This window comes from Oncorhynchus mykiss, chromosome 22 (assembly GCF_057628025.1).
Source record: "Oncorhynchus mykiss isolate SJ-2025 chromosome 22, ASM5762802v1, whole genome shotgun sequence".
NCBI classification, from domain to species: domain Eukaryota; kingdom Metazoa; phylum Chordata; class Actinopteri; order Salmoniformes; family Salmonidae; genus Oncorhynchus; species Oncorhynchus mykiss.
Window position 1 is genome coordinate 30,674,835 of NC_143043.1, and position 23,264 is coordinate 30,698,098.

At 41.5% G+C, this 23,264-nt stretch overlaps 2 protein-coding genes across 2 annotated transcripts in view; both read right to left on the bottom strand.

Annotated features, from left to right (window-relative positions):
• Positions 1-798: 798 nt before the first annotated feature.
• LOC110501622 (leucine-rich repeat-containing protein 58) lies at positions 799-19,904 on the bottom strand. Its single transcript, XM_021579316.3, has 4 exons — positions 19,292-19,904; positions 4,493-4,621; positions 3,323-3,600; positions 799-3,168 (listed from the first exon to the last, which is right to left on the bottom strand). The coding sequence occupies exons 1-4, from the start codon at positions 19,876-19,878 to the stop codon at positions 2,975-2,977; spliced, it is 1,188 nt and encodes a 395-aa protein (XP_021434991.2). The 5' UTR covers positions 19,879-19,904; the 3' UTR covers positions 799-2,974.
• Positions 19,905-21,053: 1,149 nt separating this feature from the next.
• Positions 21,054-23,264, bottom strand: part of LOC110501623 (follistatin-related protein 1) — a 58,973-nt gene continuing 56,762 nt past the window's right edge. Inside the window, exon 11 of the mRNA XM_021579317.3 lies at positions 21,054-22,602. Within this exon, the coding sequence (XP_021434992.2) occupies positions 22,561-22,602 (42 nt within the window). The 3' untranslated portion in view covers positions 21,054-22,560. The remainder of the gene's footprint in view (positions 22,603-23,264) is intronic.

The window sequence follows — 23,264 nt, forward strand, 5'->3', positions numbered from 1 at the left end:
TGTCTGACGTAAGCCACCCCAGGCCTGAATGAGGAGGGCTGGACAGAGCCTGTCTGTTAGTGAGCCAGACAGACAGAGACAGAACTTTGAGCTCTCTTAAGAGACTGTTTAAAACGTGGGCAAACAGATGACACAAAACATCTGTCCCTCAAAGCCATCAAAGAACCAGTCAGCCTGCTCAGAGGAGAGAAAGAGAATGAAAGAGGAGAGGCTGAGAGAGTAGGGGATGTTTACATCACTAGGTCTTGGCAGGGTAAATAAAGGGATCTGTTGATTGAGAGGCAGAATGGCATTCCCCTGGCATCTCTTAGTGCTGGGTTAAAGAAGAGGTCCCTCTGCATTTGCCTCAGTAATGCAATCACGTTCATATGCAAATGAAACAGACCGGTCCTGAACGCAACTCATTCAAGCTACCAATGACTCAAAACAAAACAGTCAGTCACGCTCATGCACAAGCACACTCACAGACGGCCTAGCAATCTAGCATAGTTCCAACTGTCAACTGTTTGGCAGTTAAGTCCTGGAGAAAGATACAGTGGAAATGCATTGTAGTCATTTTCACAACAGGCAGGCAAACAAACAAATGGACACTGTTTGGTGACAGGCCCACTGATTCTTCCTCATAGAACAGTCTACATAGCAAACAATGATGACAGAAGCTAAGATGTCATCATAGCTTCAGCAGATATGAGATGTGGACTATGAACTCGGAGCTAACTAGACAGATAGGAAATGGTAGTGCAGTCAGCTAATGTTGCACGATCGAGGATAACAAGTTTCACAGATATCCCACACACATTTTTTTTAGACACTCAAATTAAACTTTATTAGGGATGTTATTATATACTGTGTACAGTCTATATTATAGGGGAAAAGTGCACATACTTTAGTACAGATCGTCGACCTGTATGAGTACTATATTATATTCAGTAAGTCATATTCAATGAAAGCACTGTATTAGTGTGTCATTGACAGTAGAACGTTGGATTTGTATAAATGCAGTACGTTACAAAAACTGCACAATTGCATCAATTTCCCAACATTGTGGTTAAGATCATAGGTAACACTACGACGCCTAACGTCATAACTATGTCATAGTAGCTGACATAACACTGTCATGGCCCATATATTTACACCTATTGTGACATATATTGCGTTATTTTATGGCTGGTTATGACACCTACATAAGGTCAAAAAAAAAAAAGTGTGATTTCGTTAGAATCAATTTCAACAAAGAATTTAAAAGATTCATGTTTTCCCCCTATCATAAAAAAATACACTTTATGACTGTCAAGAAGCACTATGACCATCCTATGTCACTTTACTTGGACTAAGAAAATACACTTCGACACTGTCAAGAAGCACTATGACCATCCTATGTCACTTTACTTGGACTAAGAAAATACACTTCGACACTGTCAAGAAGCACTATGACCATCCTATGTCACTTTACTTGGACTAAGAAAATATACTTCAACACTGTCAAGAAGCACTATGACCATCCTATGTCACTTTACTTGGACTAAGAAAATACACTTCGACACTGTCAAGAAGCATTATGACCATCAGTATCATATATGCCAGATAAGGGCATGTACATGATAGGCCTATGTTAGTCATCAGTCCTGCTCCTGAAATCTGATCCCAGTCATCAGCAACAGAACATTGTGGTAGCTGCATGTCTGACATCAATGTGTGCACAATTACAATGATAATTTAATAGGGTACATTTCAGAAAATGTTATATAAACATAAAAATACAGTTGATGTAGGTTATGGTGTAATGGATGTTTTGCCTTTTGTGGTAGGTTTTATGTAGGGGTCATAACCAGCAATAAAATAATGCAATATGTCACAAGAGGTCTAAATATGTGTCATGACAGTGTTACGACAGGTTATGTCAGCTGTTATGAATGTTTCATAACATGTTATGACACTAGGTGTCAAGTAAAGTTTTAATGGATCATAAATAGAAAATTAAAAAAAGTGAATTGTTACATATTTCAGGGTACAAGAAAAATGTTTGTTTTGTTCTTTTCTCACTTTGTTTTCTTTCTAGAATTCCTTCCCTCTTCAATAAGGTATATACACATACATTCAAAAGCACTTCTACATGATACTGTAACAATAGACCAGCATTATTGAAAGGCCAGCTACTGTATTATTCTTCCGGTTACCTTAAACATGTACCTTCTGGAGAAGTTGTCTAAATGTTCCCACATACAAAGTGTTAATACATATTTGTCAAATTTAGAGAAAACCAAGAGCTGGAAATACAAACGTTCATTGCATCTTGTCAGATACGTTTGATTTTCTCCTTTCAGGAGTCTATTCACACTCTGCCTGGCCTAGATCGACTTCCTGTGTGTGAGAGAAAAACAAAGCTTTTACAAAGAACCGGGGCACACACTTCCTGTTTTCAGGCAATTAGAAATCTTAAATTGTTCATAACCTGACTCTAAGGAATGGTGTGATAGTGTTCTAAAATCATGAAACACCTTTCAATAGCTCACATAGCGAGTTGGCAAAGTTATGGTTTCTACTGCCCTCCTATGTTTACCCATGAAACCATCAGGAATGGAGTGAAATGCTTCATCTGTTAAAGGCACTGCTCAAAGTCTGAAGGCATCAGTGATCTGTAGTGTTACTGAGAAATAGAGGTAAGATCCCTCCCATCATTTGTCCCCCAGTTTTAGATGGCTAAAGTGACTGAGTCAATGGGTTCCAGGGGACATACCCAACTAAAGACATTTGTCCTGGTTTAGGTCCACATTGACAACCGGATATCTCTCACATGTGAGTGTGTTTGTGTGTGAGGGTATGTCTTTGTGCTTGTGCATCTAGCGTCTTGCATCAAACACACACGAGACCAGAGGGGTCAGATTTCATCCCTACAGTACCGTCCAGTCACAGAGAGAAAGACGGGTTCTGAGGCTATTGATATGGTTAGGACTGGAGGCCCTTCCACTTCCTGCTATCCCAGCAGCACCCTCTGCAGGCGGTAGGCGGGCACGCTGATCTCATCCTCTGACTCGGCGTCGCTCTGGGGGTTGGAGCTGCAGGGTGAAGTGCACTCTGGGGAGCACAGGTAGTGCATGAGGGGCAGCCGGTACTTCCCACAGAAGTCCACAAACTTGATGTGGCGCACGCACGAGTCAAAGTACACGCCTGGTGAGAGAGCGGAGAAACAGACAGAATAAGCACACTTAAATAAATTGACACATACGTATACATAATCAACTGTATACAGACAAGCAAAAAAAGACAGGGACAGAAATACAGACACACAGTCCATTGAGAAATTAATGTGTAGTAGACATACCGGCACACTTAGGATTGGGACACTTGCTGGCCAGGTCTAGGTAGTGCAACAGGTGAGAGGGCATGTCGCAGGACGAGTATGGAACGTTCCGGCTCTTGATGGTACGACCCGCCAGCTCCAGCAGTGATGGGGGGTCGTAGGTCATCTCCTTGACAAAGCGCACGACTAGGGGGTTGCCACGAAGACTGAGCTCCTGCAGGCGCACCAGGCTGAGGATCTCCCGGGGCAGGTAGGTCAGCAGGTTGTTATGGAGACTCAGGGAGCGCAGGGAGTGGAGCCTGAGGGGGGAGAGAGAGATTGACAAGGTCATGGTTATCGTTTTGAGTATTATGAACAGAAATCTAGACCGTGGTTAGGTTAAGTTGTAGTAGTCCACTATGGATGTATTGTAGTAACCAGTTGAGCTGTGGTGCTGGTGGGTTATGACCGTCTTAGCAGTATTATTATTATTATTGAGTTGTAGTTGTATTAAGTTTAATAGTATTAGTATGTAAGGTATACATTGCCTAATGAAATGCTTACTTGCAGTTTCATGTGGTTATATTATGGTTGTGTTGTGGATACCTCGTGAGCTGTGGCAGTATGCTCTAGATGGGGTTGATGCTGTGTTATGGATACCTCGTGAGCTGTGGCAGTATGCTCTAGATGGGGTTGATGCTGTGTTATGGATACCTCGTGAGCTGTGGCAGTATGCTCTAGATGGGGTTGAGGCTGTGTTATGGTTGTGTTGTGGATACCTCGTGAGCTGTGGCAGTATGCTCTAGATGGGGTTGAGGCTGTGTTATGGTTGTGTTGTGGATACCTCGTGAGCTGTGGCAGTATGCTCTAGATGGGGTTGAGGCTGTGTTATGGATACCTCGTGAGCTGTGGCAGTATGCTCTAGATGGGGTTGAGGTTGTGTTATGGTTGTGTTGTGGATACCTCGTGAGCTGTGGCAGTATGCTCTAGATGGGGTTGAGGCTGTGTTATGGATACCTCGTGAGCTGTGGCAGTATGCTCTAGATGGGGTTGATGCTGTGTTATGGTTGTGTTGTGGATACCTCGTGAGCTGTGGCAGTATGCTCTAGATGGGGTTGAGGCTGTGTTATGGTTGTGTTGTGGATACCTCGTGAGCTGTGGCAGTATGCTCTAGATGGGGTTGAGGCTGTGTTATGGTTGTGTTGTGGATACCTGGTGAGCTGCGGGGGTACACCTTGTATGCGGTTGTCACACAGGACCAGATAGCTGAGGTAGGGCAGGTTGGCCAGCTCAGGAGGAATAGAGGTGATCAGGTTACCACCCAAATACAGCATCTCAAGACTGACAGAGAGAGAGGTTTAATATGTTTAGCATCATATCGAGTGGTAATTAACATTACGGTAACAAGTAAAGCATGCCTGAAGGGGTTTAGGACTTTAAAAACACCATACTATATCTTGACAGTTCCAAGTGGACACATGACTAGCCATGTCGACACATCAGTACCACAATGGGGTTCCCACATGTTGATATTGATGCTGTATGTGACAGCAATGCATTACCAGAGTGAGCGCAAGGCATCAAAGATTGAGCAGCCGGGTCCATAGTAAAAAAAGAGTTAAACAGGTGTGTGTAGATGTGACTATGAGGAATGGACTGGAGCAGTGGAACTGCTAAACAAACTGTTTCAAAGAGGACACACTATGCACAAAGAGGTGCTGGAATTTCGATAGCTTTTTAGCCTACCTGCCTGTGTGTGTGTGTGTTTACTCTGACTTTGTTCAAGGGACAGCAGAGGTAGAGAGGCATCGCTAGAGAGTCCCAATTCTTTTTATTCAGACAGAAGTTTAGATCTAGTGAAGACTGGCGTTTAGGTTTGGAGAAATCAAATGCAGTGTCGGCTAAATACACAGTTCTAAGCAGCAGACAATGTGGGGTAGTCATATACACTGTTGGGGCGTGGATCAGAAAACCAGTCAGTATCTGGTGTGACCACCATTTTCCACATGCAGCACGACACATATCATTGACCAGGCTGTTGATTGTGGCCCGTGGAATGTTGTCCCACTCCTCTTCAATGGCTGTGCAAAGTTGATATATATATATATATATATATATTTGTCAGGAACTGGAACTCACTGTTGTACACGTTGATCCAGAGCATCCCAAACATGCTCAATGTGTGACATGTCTGGGGAGTATGGAAGTCATGGGAGAACTGGGAATTTTTTGGGTTCCAGGAATTGTGTACAGATCCTTGCAACACCGGGCCGTGCATTATCATGCTGAAGCATGAGGTGACGGCGGCAGATCAATGGTATGAAAATGGGCCTCACGATCGTCACGGTATCTCTGTGCATTCAAATTGCCATCGATAAAATGCAATTGTGTTCATTGTCTGCAGCTTATGCCTGCCCATACCATAACCCCACCATGGGGCACTCTGTACAAAACATTGACGGCACCCGGTCGCCCACACGGCACCCGTTTGCCATCTACCCGGGACAGTTAAAACCGGGATTCATCTGTGAAGAGCACACTTCTCCAGCGTGCTAGTGGCCATCGAAGGTGAGCATTTTCCCACTGAAGTTGGTTACGACGCCAAACTGCAGTTAGGTCAAGATCCTGGCGAGGACGAAGAGCATGCAGATGAGCTTCTCGGAAATGGTTTCTGACAGTTTGTGCAGAAATTCTTTGGTTGTGCAAACCCAGTTTCATCGGCTGTCCGGGTGGCTGGTCTCGGACGATCTCGCAGGTGAAGAAGCCGGATGTGGAGGTCCTCGGCTGACGTGGTTACTCGTGATCTTTTATTTCAGATCATGAAACATTGGACCAACACCTTACATGTTGCCTTTATATTTTTGTTCACTTTACAAAACCGATGACTGAGGCAGAGAGAAAAAGATTACTATTGTCCAATTCCCACAAATCGCCAATGGAAATGTACACATACACAAGCATTCTGCTTTATTCCAATCCCTCTGAACAGATGAAAAACTGAAAAGACAGAGGAACACTGGGGAAATAGAGAGAAGAACAGAGTGAGCAGCAGGGACAGAGAGACAGGGAGTGAAAGGGAGATGTAATGGCCTGACACTAAAAGTGAGCAGTCAGCCCATCTGCCCCATGGTCTGGTCTGCCTGTGGAACTGATGACACAGCAGAGACTGGGAGAGGCCATTATGTGTCCTTGGGGCCTGAGCCCTGAGCCAGCCCCTCTGTCCCGAGGGTCTAAAGAAGCCATTCAGGGCCATCTCAACAACTCACTCTACAGTTACACCACTAACACACACAGAGGCCTAGTCCCATACAACCTCAATCATTCATGACTGTAGATCTGAGACAGTGTATATGTTCAGCTGCTCTGAAGTTGTCGGTGAGAGGCTCTCTTTACATGTAGTTTGTGTTGGTTAGTATGTTTACAAGACACAGTGAGTGACTGAAAGTAACCCTATCTTTGAATTTTACTCTGGCTTTGCGTTATTGGGACGGTTGAGCTAACTTGTGCTAATGTGATTAGCATGATGTAAGTAACAGCAAACTTTCCAGGACATAAACATGTCTTATATGGGCAGAAATGTTAAATTATTGTTAATCAACTGCACTATTGTTGCTAATCCCATATAAACTAGCTAGCTCATTGTTAACTGTATAATTTACAGTAGCTATTACAATGAAAAAATAACATGCTATTGTTTGAGGAGAATACACAACAAAAACATTTAAAATCACGGCAACTGGTTTGATACATTCACCTCTGAAAGTAAATAATGTACTTACATTCAGTAAACCTGCTCTGATTTGTCATCCTGAGGGTCCCAGAGATAAAATGTAGCATAGTTGTGTTTGATAAAATAAACGTTTATATTCAAATGTGGGAACTGGGTTCTACAGTTTGAACCCCTGCGATCTCTGGCTCCACACCCACCTCGCCCGGCCATGTAGATGTGTGAAAGTTAGTGTATAAGCTAATGATCCATCATGCATTACATTCCTGGGAGTGTGTAAACTTAAATGTTGTATTACCATATACTTCTTGTATGTTCTCTATAGTTATGTACTTGAAAATGTATCAATTTGGCACATTTGGGCAGATTTGATACAAAATATTGTCCAGTACTACAATGCTTCACTGGATCATCTAGTGGCCAAAATATAAATTGCGCCTAAACTGCAAAATTATTTTACGGTCTTTCACTTGCATTTCAAAGATGATGGAACAAAAAAATTAATAAAAAACAAATTTTTATTTTATCAGATCTAAATGTGTTATATATAGTGATCCACCGATATGCCATTTTTGGCCGATACCGATATTCAATATTTTCCTTGCCAAAAAACCCGATACCGATATTGAACATTTTTGCGTTCTTAAGCATTCTAGTACAGTCAAATAGTTAACACACACACACACACACACACACACACAGCGGTCTAAGGCACTACATCTCAGTGCAAGAGGCGTCACTACAGTCTCTGGTTTGAATCCAGGCTGTATCACATCCGGCCGTGATTGGGAGTCTAATTGGCCCAGCGTCGTCCGGGTTTGGTCGGGGTTGGTCCGCCATTTTAAATAAGAATTTGTTCTTAACTGAATTGCCTAGTTAAATAAAAATCACACACACACGCCTATTTCTTTCACTTACTTGCTGTTAAGTTGTTTATTTGTTCAGTCGTTTCATTCTCAACCAGGATTTCTATGGAACGCCGTTTAGGTCTCCACGTGTCAACAAAGATATAAGTCAAATAACACTATTTGACGTGTCAAATAAGCTTGTTGACCAATCAGGACCTGAATATGACTGCACGTCACATAATTTAACTCCCTCATTATTTATTTTTTACATAGTTATTACACTATCACTCGAATTTCATATGCACAACAATTCATCGATACGTATGCTATGATGCCGGTAAAGTTGTCTCGTGCAGCAAGAGTTCTGGACATAAAAAAAGCTCACTAGCTCATGGATGCAAACAAATGTTCTTCCCCAAAAACATAGCAAAACAATAATCTGTCTGTCTTTCAAAAATAATTCGTAAAAATCCAAATAACTTCACAGATCTTCATTGTAAAGGGTTTAAACACTGTTTCCCATGCTTTATGGTTCAATGGACCATAAACAATGAATGAACATGCACCTGTGGAACAGTCCTTAAGACACTAACAGATTACAGACGGTAGGCAACTAAGGTCACAGTTATGAAAACTTAGGACACGAAAGATGCCTTTCTACTGACTCTGAAAAACACACAACAAAAATATGCCCAGGGTCCCTGCGTAAACGTGCCTTCGGCATTATGCAATGAGGAATGAGGACTGCAGATGTGGCCAATAAATTGCAATGTCCGTACTGTGAGACGCCGAAGACAGTGCTACAGGGAGACAGGACGGACAGCTGATCATCCTCGCAGTGGCAGACCACGTGTAACACCTGTACAGGATCGGTACATCCAAACATCACACCTACGGGACAGGTACAAGATGGCAACAACAACTGCCCGAGTCATACCAGGAATGCACAATCCCTCAATCAGTGCTCAAACTGTCCTCAATAGGCTGAGAGAGGGCTTGTAGGCCTGTTGTAAGGCAGGTCCTCACCAGACATCACCGGCACAAACCCACCGTCGCCAGACAGGACTTGCAAAAAGTGCTCTTCACTGACGAGTCGTGGTTTTGTCTCACCAGGGGTGATGGTCGGATTCGCGTTTATCATCGAAGGAATGAGCGCTACACCGAGGCCTGTACTCTGGAGCTGGAGGGTCCGTCATGGTATAGGGAGGTGTGTCACAATCTTCGAACTGAACTTGTTGTCATTGCAGGCAATCTCAACACTGTGCGTAGAGGGAAGACATCCTCCTCCCTCATGTGGTACCCTTCCTGCAGGCTCATCCTGACATGACCCTCCAGCATGACAATACTGCTCATTCTGTGCGCGATTTCCTGCAAGACAGGAATGTCAGTGTTCTGCCATGGACAGCGAAGAGCCCGGATCTCAATCCCATTGAGCATGTCTGGGACATTTTGGATCGGAGGGCGAGGGCTAGGGCTCTTCCCCCCAGGAATGTCCAGGAACTTGCAGGTGCCTTGGTGGAAAAGTGGGGTAACAGGTTAAATGTTGTTCTGCCCCTGAACAAGGCAGTTAACCCACTGTTCCTAGGCCATCATTGAAATTAAGAATTTGTTCTTAACTGACTTGCCTAGTTAAATAAAGGTTACAATGAATTTTTTTAAACAGCTCAGAGCAAGAACTGGCAAATCTGATGCAGTCCATGAGGAGGAGATGCACTGCAGTACTTAATGCAGCTGGTGGCCACACCAGTTATTTTAGATTTTGACCTCCCCTTTGTTCAGGGACACATTATTCCATTTCTGTTAGTGGACTTTGCAGTTAGCCTTCAAAATAAAATGTCATTGACAGTGACGCAAATGAATACAAATAATATAATTATGCCATAATTGAATAGATCCTGCTAAACGAGGTTGGAATGTTATATAAAGACAATTTGTTAATTTGACAAAAAATCTGTTGAAATCACACTGGATGTCTTATACCTTAGAATTGCATTGGGGGCATAATTATTTTACTGTACAGCCTTACCTATGGATTGTGGCTCAATGACATGGGGTATCGGTCTACTCAGTGACACTCAGAGAACATTAGCATCGTAGCTCTTATTGTGAGACTCTGAAACAACTGAATTGAGACACATTTATCGTCAGCCTATATGTATTGAACACTATTCCCGGGGAAAAACAATACTGTGTGAATGTTTTGGAGTCTGATAACTGAGGAGAACATTAGGAAAAAAATATATTGGGTATTGAGTAGACTATTACCCTATTTCATTGATCCCCAATCCTTTAGGTAAAGCTGTACAGTACAATATGAATGTCAATAAACACAATAGGCTGACTGGGGGAGGTGATTTCACACAGTCACATTCCGCGATAAGAGCTACAACGCTAATATTTGTGTAAACTCTTCAGCTGTGGGTGTCACCGATTAGACTGATAGCCAACTTCATTGCTTCACATTCCAGTCTAAATATGGCATGATTCCACCAATTGTAACCTTCTGCATCACTTTCAAAGAGGTACTTTGTTACCAATTACCAACGCGATATTGTAAACACATCGTTAGTGGCTGGTGATTGCTGACTTTTTGTACAGCTTTGACAGTGCTACTGATAGTAGTGGTGGCGCTTGGCTTGCACGTGCAAATTCAGAACACACAACATTCTAAAAATGAACTGTGTACTTTGAAGGTCAAAATTTTAATTTGAAAATTGAAAAAAAAAAGGGTCCAATCCTTAAGAGGTTTTTAACAACATTGTAGTTACTCCACAATACTAACCTAATTGACAGAGGAAAAAGAAGCCCGTACAGAATACAAATATTCCAAATCATGCATCATGTTTGCAACAGGGCACTAAAGTAATACTGCAAAGAATGTAGCAAAGCAATTACCTTTTTGTCCTGAATACAAAGTGTTGTGTTGGATTTGCCCCAAACACATTACTGAGTACCACTCTCCATATTTTCAAGAATAGTGGCATCATGTTATGGGTATGCTTGTAATAGTTAAGGACTGGGAAGTTTACGATTTTAAAAAAAGAAATAGAATGGGAGCTAAACACAGGCAAAAGCCTAGAGGATCCCTAGTTATAATAATAATAATAATCCCTAGTCAGTTTGTTGAAGAACAGTGCAGATGCAAATTTTGGTAACAGAATGTCAGAACAAACACAAACCATAATTCTGTTAGTATGCTTTTCTATAAAATGTTTGTGGAAATTGTTAAAAGTAGTCATTGTACATAGTTATATGGTCTGTTCAACTTTGTAATCATTGGTTTTTGTTTGAAATAGGTTTTAAAGTGAAAAACCTGAGTCTGTGTCACTTAACGTGGAATTTCCCAAAAGTCATTTCTGAAGAACATTTATTTCATGTGAGAAAAACAAAACATCTCACTTTAATATGGTTCAACTAGGATTTAAAAAACATTTTTTAAAGAAACATTGAACATTAATTGTCAAAAGCGGGTGAGCTGGTTCTACTTTTTTTTTGCTGTTTTGTGGTGGAAAACGAGTATAACATCAACCCTGTTACCCATAGAAATGTTAACAATTACTAAAAATAATAATAATTCAAATGAAGCTTGCATTAAAAATGTCCCCTGCTGTTGCACACAACAAGCTTCCCTGTCACAAGGGGTTTTATAGCTGATTGAAGATTAAATCATCAACCCTGTTACTTCAATTTCGCATATGAGAGAATGTTAAAATTAGGTGAAATCAAACACCCCCCCCCCCCCCCCCCCCCCCCAATCAAGTTACTCACCTCAAATGGCACAGAATGGGTGGAACAACAACTATTAAAGCCAATGTGGGTCTGTTCCAGATGAAGTCAAAAGTATTTACACACTTATCTTTGGTATATAAATGGGCTACTGTTTAACCGCATGACCCACATCTCGGTTGCACTCACTGATCTCTGTGACTTTATGAGTTCTCTCTTTTATGATAGTAACTATATAGTCAGATCAGTGGCGGTCGGTGCCGTTTAAGATGATGGATCATGACATTAAGGTATTTCTATTACAGCATGTTGGCTGACTGTCATTCATATTCCATTTCACCCAGCTCAATGTAACATTGAATAGTTTAGGTTACGACACAACTCAAATTTCCCCTGTACCCATCATGAGGTTGCTACAATTTAGCCTATGAATGAAAGTTTATAATGTAGGTGCACAAGTCAAGCAATTTTTTTGTAATCAAGGTGACAGACACTGATACATTCAATACTGCCTTGCACACACTTGCCTGCATCTAGCTGACCCCCGCAAAAAATATAAAAATATAACCCTTATTTAACTAGGCAAGTCAGTTCAACAAATTCTTATTTAAAAATGACAGCCTACACTGGCCAAACCCGGACGATGCTGGGCCAAATGTGCGCAGCCCAATGGGACTCCCAATCACGGCCTGTTGAGATAAATCCTGGATTCGAACCAGGGTGTCTGTAGTGATGCCTATAGCACTGAGACCAGTGCCTTAGACCACTGCGCCCTTCGGGAGCCTGCCTCTAGGGTTTAATCATTAGTGCAGTTGCAAATTAAGAGTTTCTACATACCAATTCAGGTATGTTAATCCCCGTTTCGTTGCATTTGTTTCCGTTTAAGGAAAGTTTTTGAACACAGAGGAATGAATACACCCCTGACCGCACGCAAACACAGTTTGCTTTCATAGCAGCCACATAAAAACAGCATGATCACGTTGCTTGCTGTGTATATATAAATAATTCCTTCTTGCAAATACAGTTGAAGTTGGAAGTTTACACACACTTAGGTTGGAGTCATTAAAACTCGTTTTTCAACCACTCCACAAATTTCTTGTTAACAAACTATATTTTGGCAAGTGGGTTAGGACAACTACTTTGTGCATGTCAAGTATTTTTTCCAATAATTGTTTACAGACAGAGTATTTCACTGTATCACAATTCCAGTGGGTCAGAAGTTTACATACACTAAGTTGACTGTGCCTTTAAACAGCTTGGAAAATTCCAGAAAATTATGTCATGGATTTAGAAGCTTCTGATAGGCCAATTGACATAATTTGAGTCAATTGGAGGTGTACCTGTGGATGTATTTCAAGGCCTACCTTCAAACTCAGTGTCTCGTTGCTTGACATCATGGGAAAAGCAAAAGAAATTAGCCAAGACCCCAGAAAAAAATTGTAGACCTCCACAAGTCTGGTTCATCCTTGGGAGCAATTTCCAAATGCCTGAAGGTACAACGTTCATCTGTACAAACAATAGTACGCAAGTAAACACCACAGGACCACGCAGCCGTCATACCGCTCAGGAAGGAGGCGTTCTGTCTCCTAGAGATGAACGTACTTTGGTGCGAAAAGTGCAAATCAATCCCAGAACAGCAAAGGACCTTGTGAAGATGCTGGAGGAAACGGGTACAAAAGTATCTATATCCACAGTAAAACAAGTCCTATATCGACATAACCTGAAAGGCCGCTCAGCAAGGAAGAAGCCACTGCTCCAAAACCTCCATAAAAAAGCCAGACTACGGTTTGCAACTGCACATGGGGACACAGATCGCCCTTTTTGGAGAAATGTCCTCTGGTCTGATGAAACAAAAAATAGAACTGTTTGGCCAGTGACCATTGTTATGTTTGGAGAAAAAAGGGGGAGGCTTGCAAGCCAAAGAACACCATCCCAACCGTGAAGAAAGGGGGTGGCAGCATCATGTTGTGGGGGTGCTTTGCTGCAGGAGGGACTGGTGCACTTCACAAAATAGATGGCATCATGAGGTTGGAAAATTATGTGGATATATTGAAGCAACATCAAGACATCACTAAGTTAAAGCTTGATCACAAATGGGTCTTCCAAATGGACAATGACCCCAAGCATACTTCCAAAGTGGTGAGTCAAAATGGCTTAAGGACAGCAAGGTCAAGGTATTGGAGTGGCCATCACAAAGCCCTTATTTTGGACAGAACTGAAAAAGCATGTGCGAGCAAGGAGGCCTACAAACCTGACTCAGTTACACCACCTCTGTCAGGAGGAATGGGCCAAAATTCACCCAACTTTTGACCCAAGTTAAACAATTTAAAGGCAATGCTACCAAATACTAATTGGGTGTATGTAAACTTCTGACCCACTGGGCATGTGATGAAAGAAATAAAAGCTGAAATAAATGATTCTCTCTACTATTATTCTGACATTTCACATTCCTAAAATAAAGTGGTGATCCTAAACTGACCTAAGACAGGGATTTTTTACTATGATTAAATATCAGGAATTGTGAAAAACTGCGTTTAAATGTATTTGGCTAAGGTGTATGTAAGCGTCCGACTTCAACTGAATCTACATGCTCTCAGTCTCACACCTTTTCCCTTCTGTTGTGGACTTCGGTGCACAACACATCAGTGGTCTGTGACCAGGCAAACCTTCATTTCATGAACACTAACCGCTACACATAGCCTACATCGTTGTCACCCCATAGTCAATATAGCTATTAGAACTATTGTGTCAATAAAACCAAAGTCTTACATTGACTTGGAAGAGTTCCAGTGTTGGATAGCCAGTGCCAGCTAGCTAAAATTGCATTTTTTTCAGTTTGAGCCGGTTGTTTGAGTAGGCTAAACTAGCTAAGTGAAAGTAAAAATCCCCCCCTCCACCAAAAAAAAAAACAAACATTTATTTGTTCAACTATTGTCTTTCTCTCCCTTTGAGTCAACTACTCACCACATGTTATGCAATGCATTGCCAGCTAGCTGTAGCTTATGCTTTCAGTACTAGATTCATTATCTGATCCTTGGATTGAGTGGACAACATGTCAGTTCATGCTGAAAGAACTCTGATAACTTCCGGAGGACGTCCACCAACCTGTCATAATTAGAGGTCGACCGATTATGATTTTTCAACGCTTATACCGATACCGATTATTGGAGGACCAAAAAAGCCGATACCGATTAATCTGACGTTTTTTGTGTGTTTTTTTTATGTATTTGTAATAATGACAATTACAACAATACTGAATGAACCCTTATTTTAACTTAATATAATACATCAATAAAATAAATTTTGCCTCAAGTAAATAATGAAACATGTTCAATTTGGTTTAAATAATGCAAAAACAAAGTGTTGGAGAAGAAAGTAAAAGTGCAATATGTTCCATGTAAAATATGTGCCATGTAAGAAAGCTAACGTTTCAGTTCCTTGCTCAGAACATGAGAACATATGAAAGCTGGTGGTTTCTTTTAACATGAGTTTTCAATATTCCCAGGTAAGAAGTTTTAGGTTGTAGTTATAGAAATTATAGGACTATTTCCCTCTATACCATTTGTATTTAATTAACCGTTGACTATTGGATGTTCTTATAGTCACTTTAGTATTGCCAGTGTAACAGTATAGTTTCCGTCCCTCTCCTCGCTCCTCCCTGGGCTCGAACCAGCAACACAACAGCCACCACATCGAAGCAGCGTTACCCATGCAGAGAAAGGGAAACAACCACCTCAAGGCTCAGAGCGAGTAGCATGCGCTAACTAGCCAGCCATTTCACTTCGGTTACACCAGCCTCATCTCGGGAGTTGATCGGCTCGAAGTCATAAACAGTGCAATGCTTGACGCACAACGAAGAGCTGCTGGCAAAACGCAAGAGAGTGCTGTTTGAATGAATGTTTACGCGCCTGCTTCTGCCTACCACCGCTCAGTCAGATACTTAGATACTTGTATGCTTAGTCAGATTATATGCAATGCAGGACACGCTAGATAATATCTAGTAATATCAACCATGTGTAGTTAACTAGTCATTATTATTGATTGTTTTTATAAGATAAGTTAATGCTAGTTAATGCTAGCTAGCAACTTACCTTGGCTTACTGCATTTGCGTAACAGTCTCCTTGTGGAGTGCAACGAGAGAGAGGCAGGTCGTTATTGCGTTGGACTAGTTAACTGTAAAGTTGCAAGATTGGATCCCCCGAGCTGACAAGGTGAAAATCTGTCGTTCTGCCCCTGAACGAGGCCGTCATTGAAAATAAGAATGTGTTCTTAACTGACTTGCCAAGAAGTTAAATAAAGATTAAATAAAGGAAAAAAATAAATAAATTATAAATCGGCGCCCAAAAATAGCGATTTCCGATTGTTATGAATCTTGAAATCGGCCCTAATTAATCGGCCATTCCAATTAATCGGTCGACCTATAGTCATAATTACTGTGTAAGTCTATTCAAGGGGGTGAGAACTTTGAGCCTCCTAGATTGTCTTGAAGTCAATGTACCCAAAGGAGGAATATATTTAGTACAGTTTTATCTAAAAATAATAACTTTGTTTCACTATTTTTGAAATTCACTGAGGAACCTCCCCTGAGGAGGATTCTAAACTGTTCTCGCTGATATTAACCTACCACTGACACAGTGTAAACATGATATAAGGAGAGTAATAAACAATTATTCCAGATGACCTTGTTTTTTAGTACCATTGGAACACACTGCCCCTGCACTTTATACAAACTTGGCATCCTTCACATATTGACCACGAGGCTTGAATTTCTCTACGTGCTCGTGTGTGTGTGATGACTATGTACAAGTGTGTATGCTTACGTGTGTGTCTTGACCATGTGCAAGTGAGTGTTTGTGTGTGTCATTTATGAATAGTAGTTAGTCATCCCAAAGGTTGTTTACATGTATACTGTAAAGTGTGTGTACCCCACCATATGAACCACAAATTTCCTGCTCTGAATAACTTTGTGAGTGTGGCAATGGCAGTCTGTCATGCCCCTGGCCAAGAACATATAAGATTCTTGATATCTCACACACCAGTCAGGGTTGCTAAAGGCCTGATTAGCTGGATGTTGTGAAGGTATACATTTTCTGAAAAACATACAGGTTAGGTTTCGATATAAAGTCCACTTTAGTTTAGGCTCAGGGAGTGAGGATCTGTTGAAATCCATTTAACCATTGTCCTGGCAATCAAATAAGTGCATTATGTTTGTAAAGGCAAGCTACCATGATAGTGGGCTACAAGACAGCATAGTATCAATCAAATGTATTTATAAAGCCCATTTTACAATCAGCCGATGTCACAAAGTGCTATACAGAAACCCAGCCTAAAACCCCAAACAGCAAGCAATGCAGAAGTAGAAGCACGGTGGCTAGGAAAAACTCCCTAGAAAGGCAGGAACCTAGGAAGAAACCTAGAGAGGAACCAGGCTCTGAGCTGTGGCTGGTCCTCTTCAGGCTGTGCCGGCTGGAGATTAAAACAGAACATGGCCAAGATGTACAAACATTCATAGACAACCAACAGGGTCAAATAATAATAATCACAGTGGTTGTAGTTGTATAGCTTGCTCCCTCATCTCTGCCTCTGACAAGTCACTGATGTAAGGGCATCAGTTCAGCCTTTACAACCCTAACCCCCAGCAGCATTGGCAGTTGAACTATCCTGTACCCGCTGAACTGAGAAGGGTGCAATTGCGGCCTGCAAGTCGGGGCATTCCTGCATCTCTTTATGCTTCTATTGGTCAATTTAAGCTAGGACAGGCAGGATTCCAGTACAGTAGGTGTACTCCAGTACAATAGAAGGCATTAACACACAATAACGTTGGATGCCAGCCACCGATAAAACCCACAGAAGAAGGGGCAGGTGTGACAATGGTAGCTAGCTAGTCTCACACCGGTAGACAGTGTCCTTCTTCCCTGCCTGTCAGGCACTGTTTTCCTGCAGTTCTGTTAACGATGGCGAGAGCAGGTGTTCGGCAGGCGGGAACTAAAGACACAGTCTGCTAGCTTAGCCAGCTAGTCTGGTACACAGCAGGTTGGAGACGGGTGAAGAAATGTTTGCTAGCTAGCATCCTAACTCGCAAGCTAGCCAACACATGGTGTTTCCCCAGCATCCCGCCTGCTATTCTAGCGGGAGGAGGGGGTGACCGGTAGACCCAGCTAGCACAGTGGATCTGGGCTGACTCCGGCTGAGAGTCGGGACACTCGACTGAAAGCCAGACTCGGCCAACGTCATGTGGCCTGAGTCTGGGCCGCCTTTAGCAGTATTACTTATGGCTAGGATGCGGGGATTGAGCTCGAGTTATCTGGCCCAAATGTATTACTTGGGGCTCGGGACGGTTAGGGCTACTCTCTGGCAGAAGATTACACTGGCTGCTTTATGGAATTAACATTTCATTATTTATTTGTACATATTTTCTCATTGTTTGAAATTCTTTAAAGAGTCCAGTGTAGTCTTTTGATACGATTTAAAAGCATTATGGATGTAGCCTCCCAAGTGGCGCAGCGGTCTAAGACACTGCATCGCAGTGCAAACTGCATTGCTACAGAAGCTGATTCAAGACCCGTGCCGGGATGTCCTTGTCCCATCTAGTTGTAGCCAGGGGCATGCACGCTGACACGGTCAAAAACATTTTGTGTTGGATGAGTATAATTTGTATGTATACAATGTATAATAGTAATATTTAAAATGACTAAATTGGGTAATTTTGTATACATTTATTTCGATTTGCATCGGGCCACTTCTGGGCCCATTCTGGTAAGATGCTGGCAAAGTAGGCTGAATTCCGGTAGACGGAAACGGCCTGATGTTTTATTTATATATATATATAAATATATATATATATTTTTATTAACAACAAACCAATACATAAAGCACATGAGGGAACACAAGCATACATAGATTACAAACAATTGACAATCGAGCTAGGGGGTACAATATCACATTACAATTACGCAAGGACCTTAAGGGACATTCATATATTTACAAATTGCTTTTTTGTTAGTAGAGCATTTAACCGTCTTAAAATACAGTTCAATTTATTTTTGCAGGGTACGAAAATGTGGTTTTCTGTTTGCAAATTTACATTTGTGTATATGAAATTTGGCCAAAAGAATAATGAAATGAATTACATAAAAATGTTTCCGCTTATTTCTATTGTATGTAAAGAATCCAAACAATACATCTCTCCACAATAGTGTAAAATCTAAATAAATGTGTTCAATTATAAACCTACTGATGTCTTGCCACAGTTTTCTTGCATGCATACAATGCCAAAAAAGATGCAACACTGTTTCTGGGTGGTCATTACAAAAGGAGCAATTTGAGTTGATGTTTTCCTTAAACTTCTTCATATAGTGGTTGGCAGGACAATATTTATGAATAATTTTAAAGGAAACTTCCTTAATTCTGTTAACAAGTAGGTATGTGTGTGGCAACATCCAGGAACCAATGGGATGGGATGGAAGGGACGTTCCAATTGGAATGCCCACATGCTGGAACACCCAGAATTTCAGGCTGCAGTTAAACGCTATTGGCTGAACTCGCTGTTCGCCCAGGAAACTGACTACAGTTCGCCTAAACTGGTCATTGTGACATACCGTTTGTTGCAAATTATATGAAAGTTTGATGTAATTACTGGTGACTGCAACAAGCTAGTTACTGTGGTAGCAGCTGGTGAGGCCGCGGGCATCGTTATGTACTCTACATACCTGGTTAAATTCTCAATTTCTGCAGGAATACTTTGGAGTCTGTTTCCCCCCAGGGAAAGTGATTGTAGCCGCTGCAACTTTAGGAACTGCGCTGGCATCTCCTCAAACCTATTGCCACTTAGATTCAACACCTCCAACGGCAAAGACCCGAACTCCTTGGGAAGCGAGAATTCGTCCAGACGGTTGTTCTTGGCTATTAGTGTTCTGAGCTTCGTTAACCAAGAAATGCCTTCACAGATTACCGATAGTCCGTTGTTGCTAATGTCAAGAAATTCGAGGTTGGAGAACATGCAAACCGATCCGGGAAGCGAGGGCAGTCGGTTGAAGCTTAGATACAACTGCTTGGTGCCCATCTTTCGCTCCTCGCTGATTTCGACCAAGCTCAAAGTGTTCAAATTCAGACGCGACAAGTCTAAAACACCCTCACCATGTCCGTGTGCGGCTCCTTCATGCAAATCCATTTCGCAGCGTAGGCTACTCTTCAATATTGTGGACACACTGGTGATTGCACTCTTTGTGGTTCTCCAAATAAAGAGAGGAGTCCAATGCCAATGGCCCGAGTTGCATGTGGGTGTCATGAACAACATTACCGTGAGCGACAGTAGTGGAATTGCCTTCAAAGTAAAAGTCGCCGTTGAAACTGATGCAAACGGAGGAAAAAAGTGGAAGCACGCCACATTTGCACTAGATCATGTCAAACAAGGTTGTAATGTTAAAAGACAAGTGTTAGTTAATTTTACAAAAATACAAACTGTGGATGTATTAGACCTTATAATTGCATTGGGGATACTATATTGCACTCTACAGCCAAACCTATGGATTGTGCACCCTTGAACTGGCGTATCAGTCTACTCGGAGAGACCCATAGAACACCACTGTAGAGTTCACACAAATATTAGCGCTTTTATCAGTTCGCATCAGTTTCAATTGAGACCTTTATTTTGAAGGGGAAACGTCGAGTCCACTATTCTTGCTCACTCACTCATGCTCATGTTGTTCATGCAACGTTGCAGTTGACGAAATGCTCTGAGACCAGGTTGCAACACGACACACTGTATTTTAAGGAAAATAATATTGGTCGGTCATTTACATTTGGCAAGATTATTGTGTGGAATATAGAGAGATCACTGTAAATTGCCAGAACCTGGCTGGTACAGACAAAGCAACTATTCAGCAGTGAGTATTTGTAGTACATGTTTCGGGGTTGGCTTGTTCCAGTAGCTCCGCCCTAACTGTTGAAGCCGTTTATTGGCCTACGTGCATTTATATCAGTTGGATCTGATCTGATAGAGTATCATCACAACGTTTATTGTCTCCCGTTTGCTGTTAAAACATGGTTGTCGTGCTTCAATTTCTAATGGGTCAATAATAAACTAAACCTGGGAGAAAGTTGAAGGTGGTGATGAACCCCTGGATATTATCCATTCATCCACTAGTAGCCTACATTATGTAAAACATCATGCAAGAGTATAGAATTATATACACACGTGTATAACCTGATGTAGGTTTAAAAAGCAACATCAATTCACCTATATCCTACTTAAACCACAATGCCTCCTAGCAGAATTTTAAAAATGCACACTGTTTGCAATGTTAAGTGACTTTTAAAAAGGATTATCATATTACAGCCACAATATGGACCAGATGGCATTGGAACACTGCCTCTTTGACCAATACAAATGGAATGTAGGCTAGATTTTCTGTAGAAAACCACACCAGCAACATTTCTCAGATAGACAGCTCTGATGCAAAAATGTGATTATTTTCTATTTTTTGTGTCTTAAGATTTGTATTTATTACAGTTTGAACATAAAAGATAAACACACAGGTTGAGACATTTGTAGTACTGTATGGGTTGTCTTGTATTGGCATATATACTCCTTATACACTCTGCATTCCTTTTAGAATAAAAAGTTATTAACCAAACTAGTTATGGAACTTTTACACAAACATTTAACAAGGACTAAACCACATAGCTCTAAGGTTACTATAAAAATTCTGCCAATTATAGTCTTGCCCATTGCACTTGTGGTTTAAAGCTTGTTGGACACAAGACCTCGACAGTGTGTGTCTGCAGGCCTATGTTTGGGTGTTAAAGGCACTGATTTAACCACAAATAATTCTCAGGATGAGTGGGATTTTGACAAATAAAACATAAAACAAATATGACACTCACCGCCACACACTAGTAGCTCACACTCTCAAAAAACACTCCCTCATCACACACACACACATTATCTGACAGATGCATTCCCTCTAAGTTAGAGATGCATCTAAGTTATGTTAGCTGACAGCAAGGCTAATCCTTATAACTGATCTTTGATAAGCACAGGTATAGTGTTGTTGCTGGGTCCAGAGTAATGCTTTACCTGGAGGGGTTCGTACATCATTTCATCATCATAGTCATCATCAGGCTTTGGTTTCAGTTCTCTCCCTGCTGTACTCAGTTCAGCTTTGTGCTTGGTGCTTTCATTCTATATTCTACTTGGGGATTCACATCTAGATGACTATTGCTTCGATGTTTCTGAAACAAGCACCAGAGAGCACTGATTGAATACAGCACAGGAGCCATTGTGACCACATGATCTCCAACTCAAGCATATAACAAATTGTACATAGGAGCAAGTGTATTTGTCAAAAAGCAGGGCATACTAACTAAACGGGATGATTCACTAAGGCCTGAAACTATGCTGCTAGTCACAGAGGGGGAAGTGCATTGGTCAAGTAGTATCATGGCAGTTCTGTAAGCAAACAAGCTTAAAGTCAAGTGTATGACATCCCACTACCTTCCCCTACAATAGGACACTGTCATCGTCTTGCTCTACACTTCTAACACATCTTGAAGGACTTTCAAGATGATTTTGTTTCCTTGATGAAGAAAGTTGTCCCAACAGCTCACTCCTAACATCTCTCATCTTTCTCATTCCAAACAATTACTGCTTGCTATTTTACTAACAAGAGCCATACTGTCTCTATATTGTATACATAGGAAGAAGAAGAAAACTGTAACAGTAAAAAATGGCCCCATTCCTAGTGCAGGGTGCAGTAATACAATCACAAATAAAGACAGTACTTAACACAAGGAACTCCTAAAATAATACTCTAGACTGCCCTTGCATCTAACAAACATCAACAGAAAGACAGTAAAAAAGCTATAATAATTAACATATGAGTAAATTCAGCAACAGCACAGGGCCTCAAGGTACATCAAGTATAGAGGAAGAGTGACTCTCTCGCACTCTCTCTCAAGCCCTTCTTCTTTGGGCTTCTTAGGCCTCCTTTGTGCTGACCTTCATCTTCTCCACTGTTTCCTGTGTTTAAAAAGGGGGGGGGGGGGGGGGGGGGGTAGAGGGAGAGAGAGAGATGGTGTGATAGGAGAATGTTATACATTGTCATGAGAAGAGCAATATACTGTATGCCATGTAGCTCTGATTAGATAGTAACAGACTCAATACCCTAAATTCCTCTACCCAGTGTTGTAGATATTTGGTAGTAGAGTAGTGGCCTGAGGGCACACACTTAATGTGCTGTGAAATCTATTGTTAAATGTACTGTAATGTTTTTAAAATTATGTAACTGTCTTAATGTTGCTGGACCCCAGGAAAAGTAGTTGCTGCCTTGGCAGCCGATAATGGGTCGCATGATCTGTACAAGGTTAGTCATCAATAAAGAACAACTCTACCACTGTTTCTTTCTCAGGACAACTAAACATGCTGTATTGGCATGACAAAGCATATCTCCCACTCCTGATGGTCTAGGTCAGGGTTCCAACCCTAATCTAGCGCACCTGATTCTAATAATTAACTGGTTGATAAGCTAAATTAGACGAGTTACAACTGGAAATGGAGCAAAAACCTACTGGAGGGTAGCTCTCCAAGAACAGGTTTGGAGAGCCCTGGTCTAGGTACACTATTTGCATAGTCATGACTGTTCAAACCACCCTTAATGTTGTGAGATATGCCGAATAGTTACT

Bases quoted from the DNA above. Each gene is read 5' to 3' on its own strand.
- LOC110501622 (XM_021579316.3), bottom strand. From the start codon at position 19,878: ATGTTGTTCATGACACCCACATGCAACTCGGGCCATTGGCATTGGACT. The intron at 4,622-19,291 runs GTATGTAGAGTA...TCTCTCTGTCAG, and splicing joins GAAATTGAGAATTTAACCAG to TCTTGAGATGCTGTATTTGG. The intron at 3,169-3,322 runs GTATGTCTACTA...CTCTCTCACCAG, and splicing joins TCCCAATCCTAAGTGTGCCG to GCGTGTACTTTGACTCGTGC.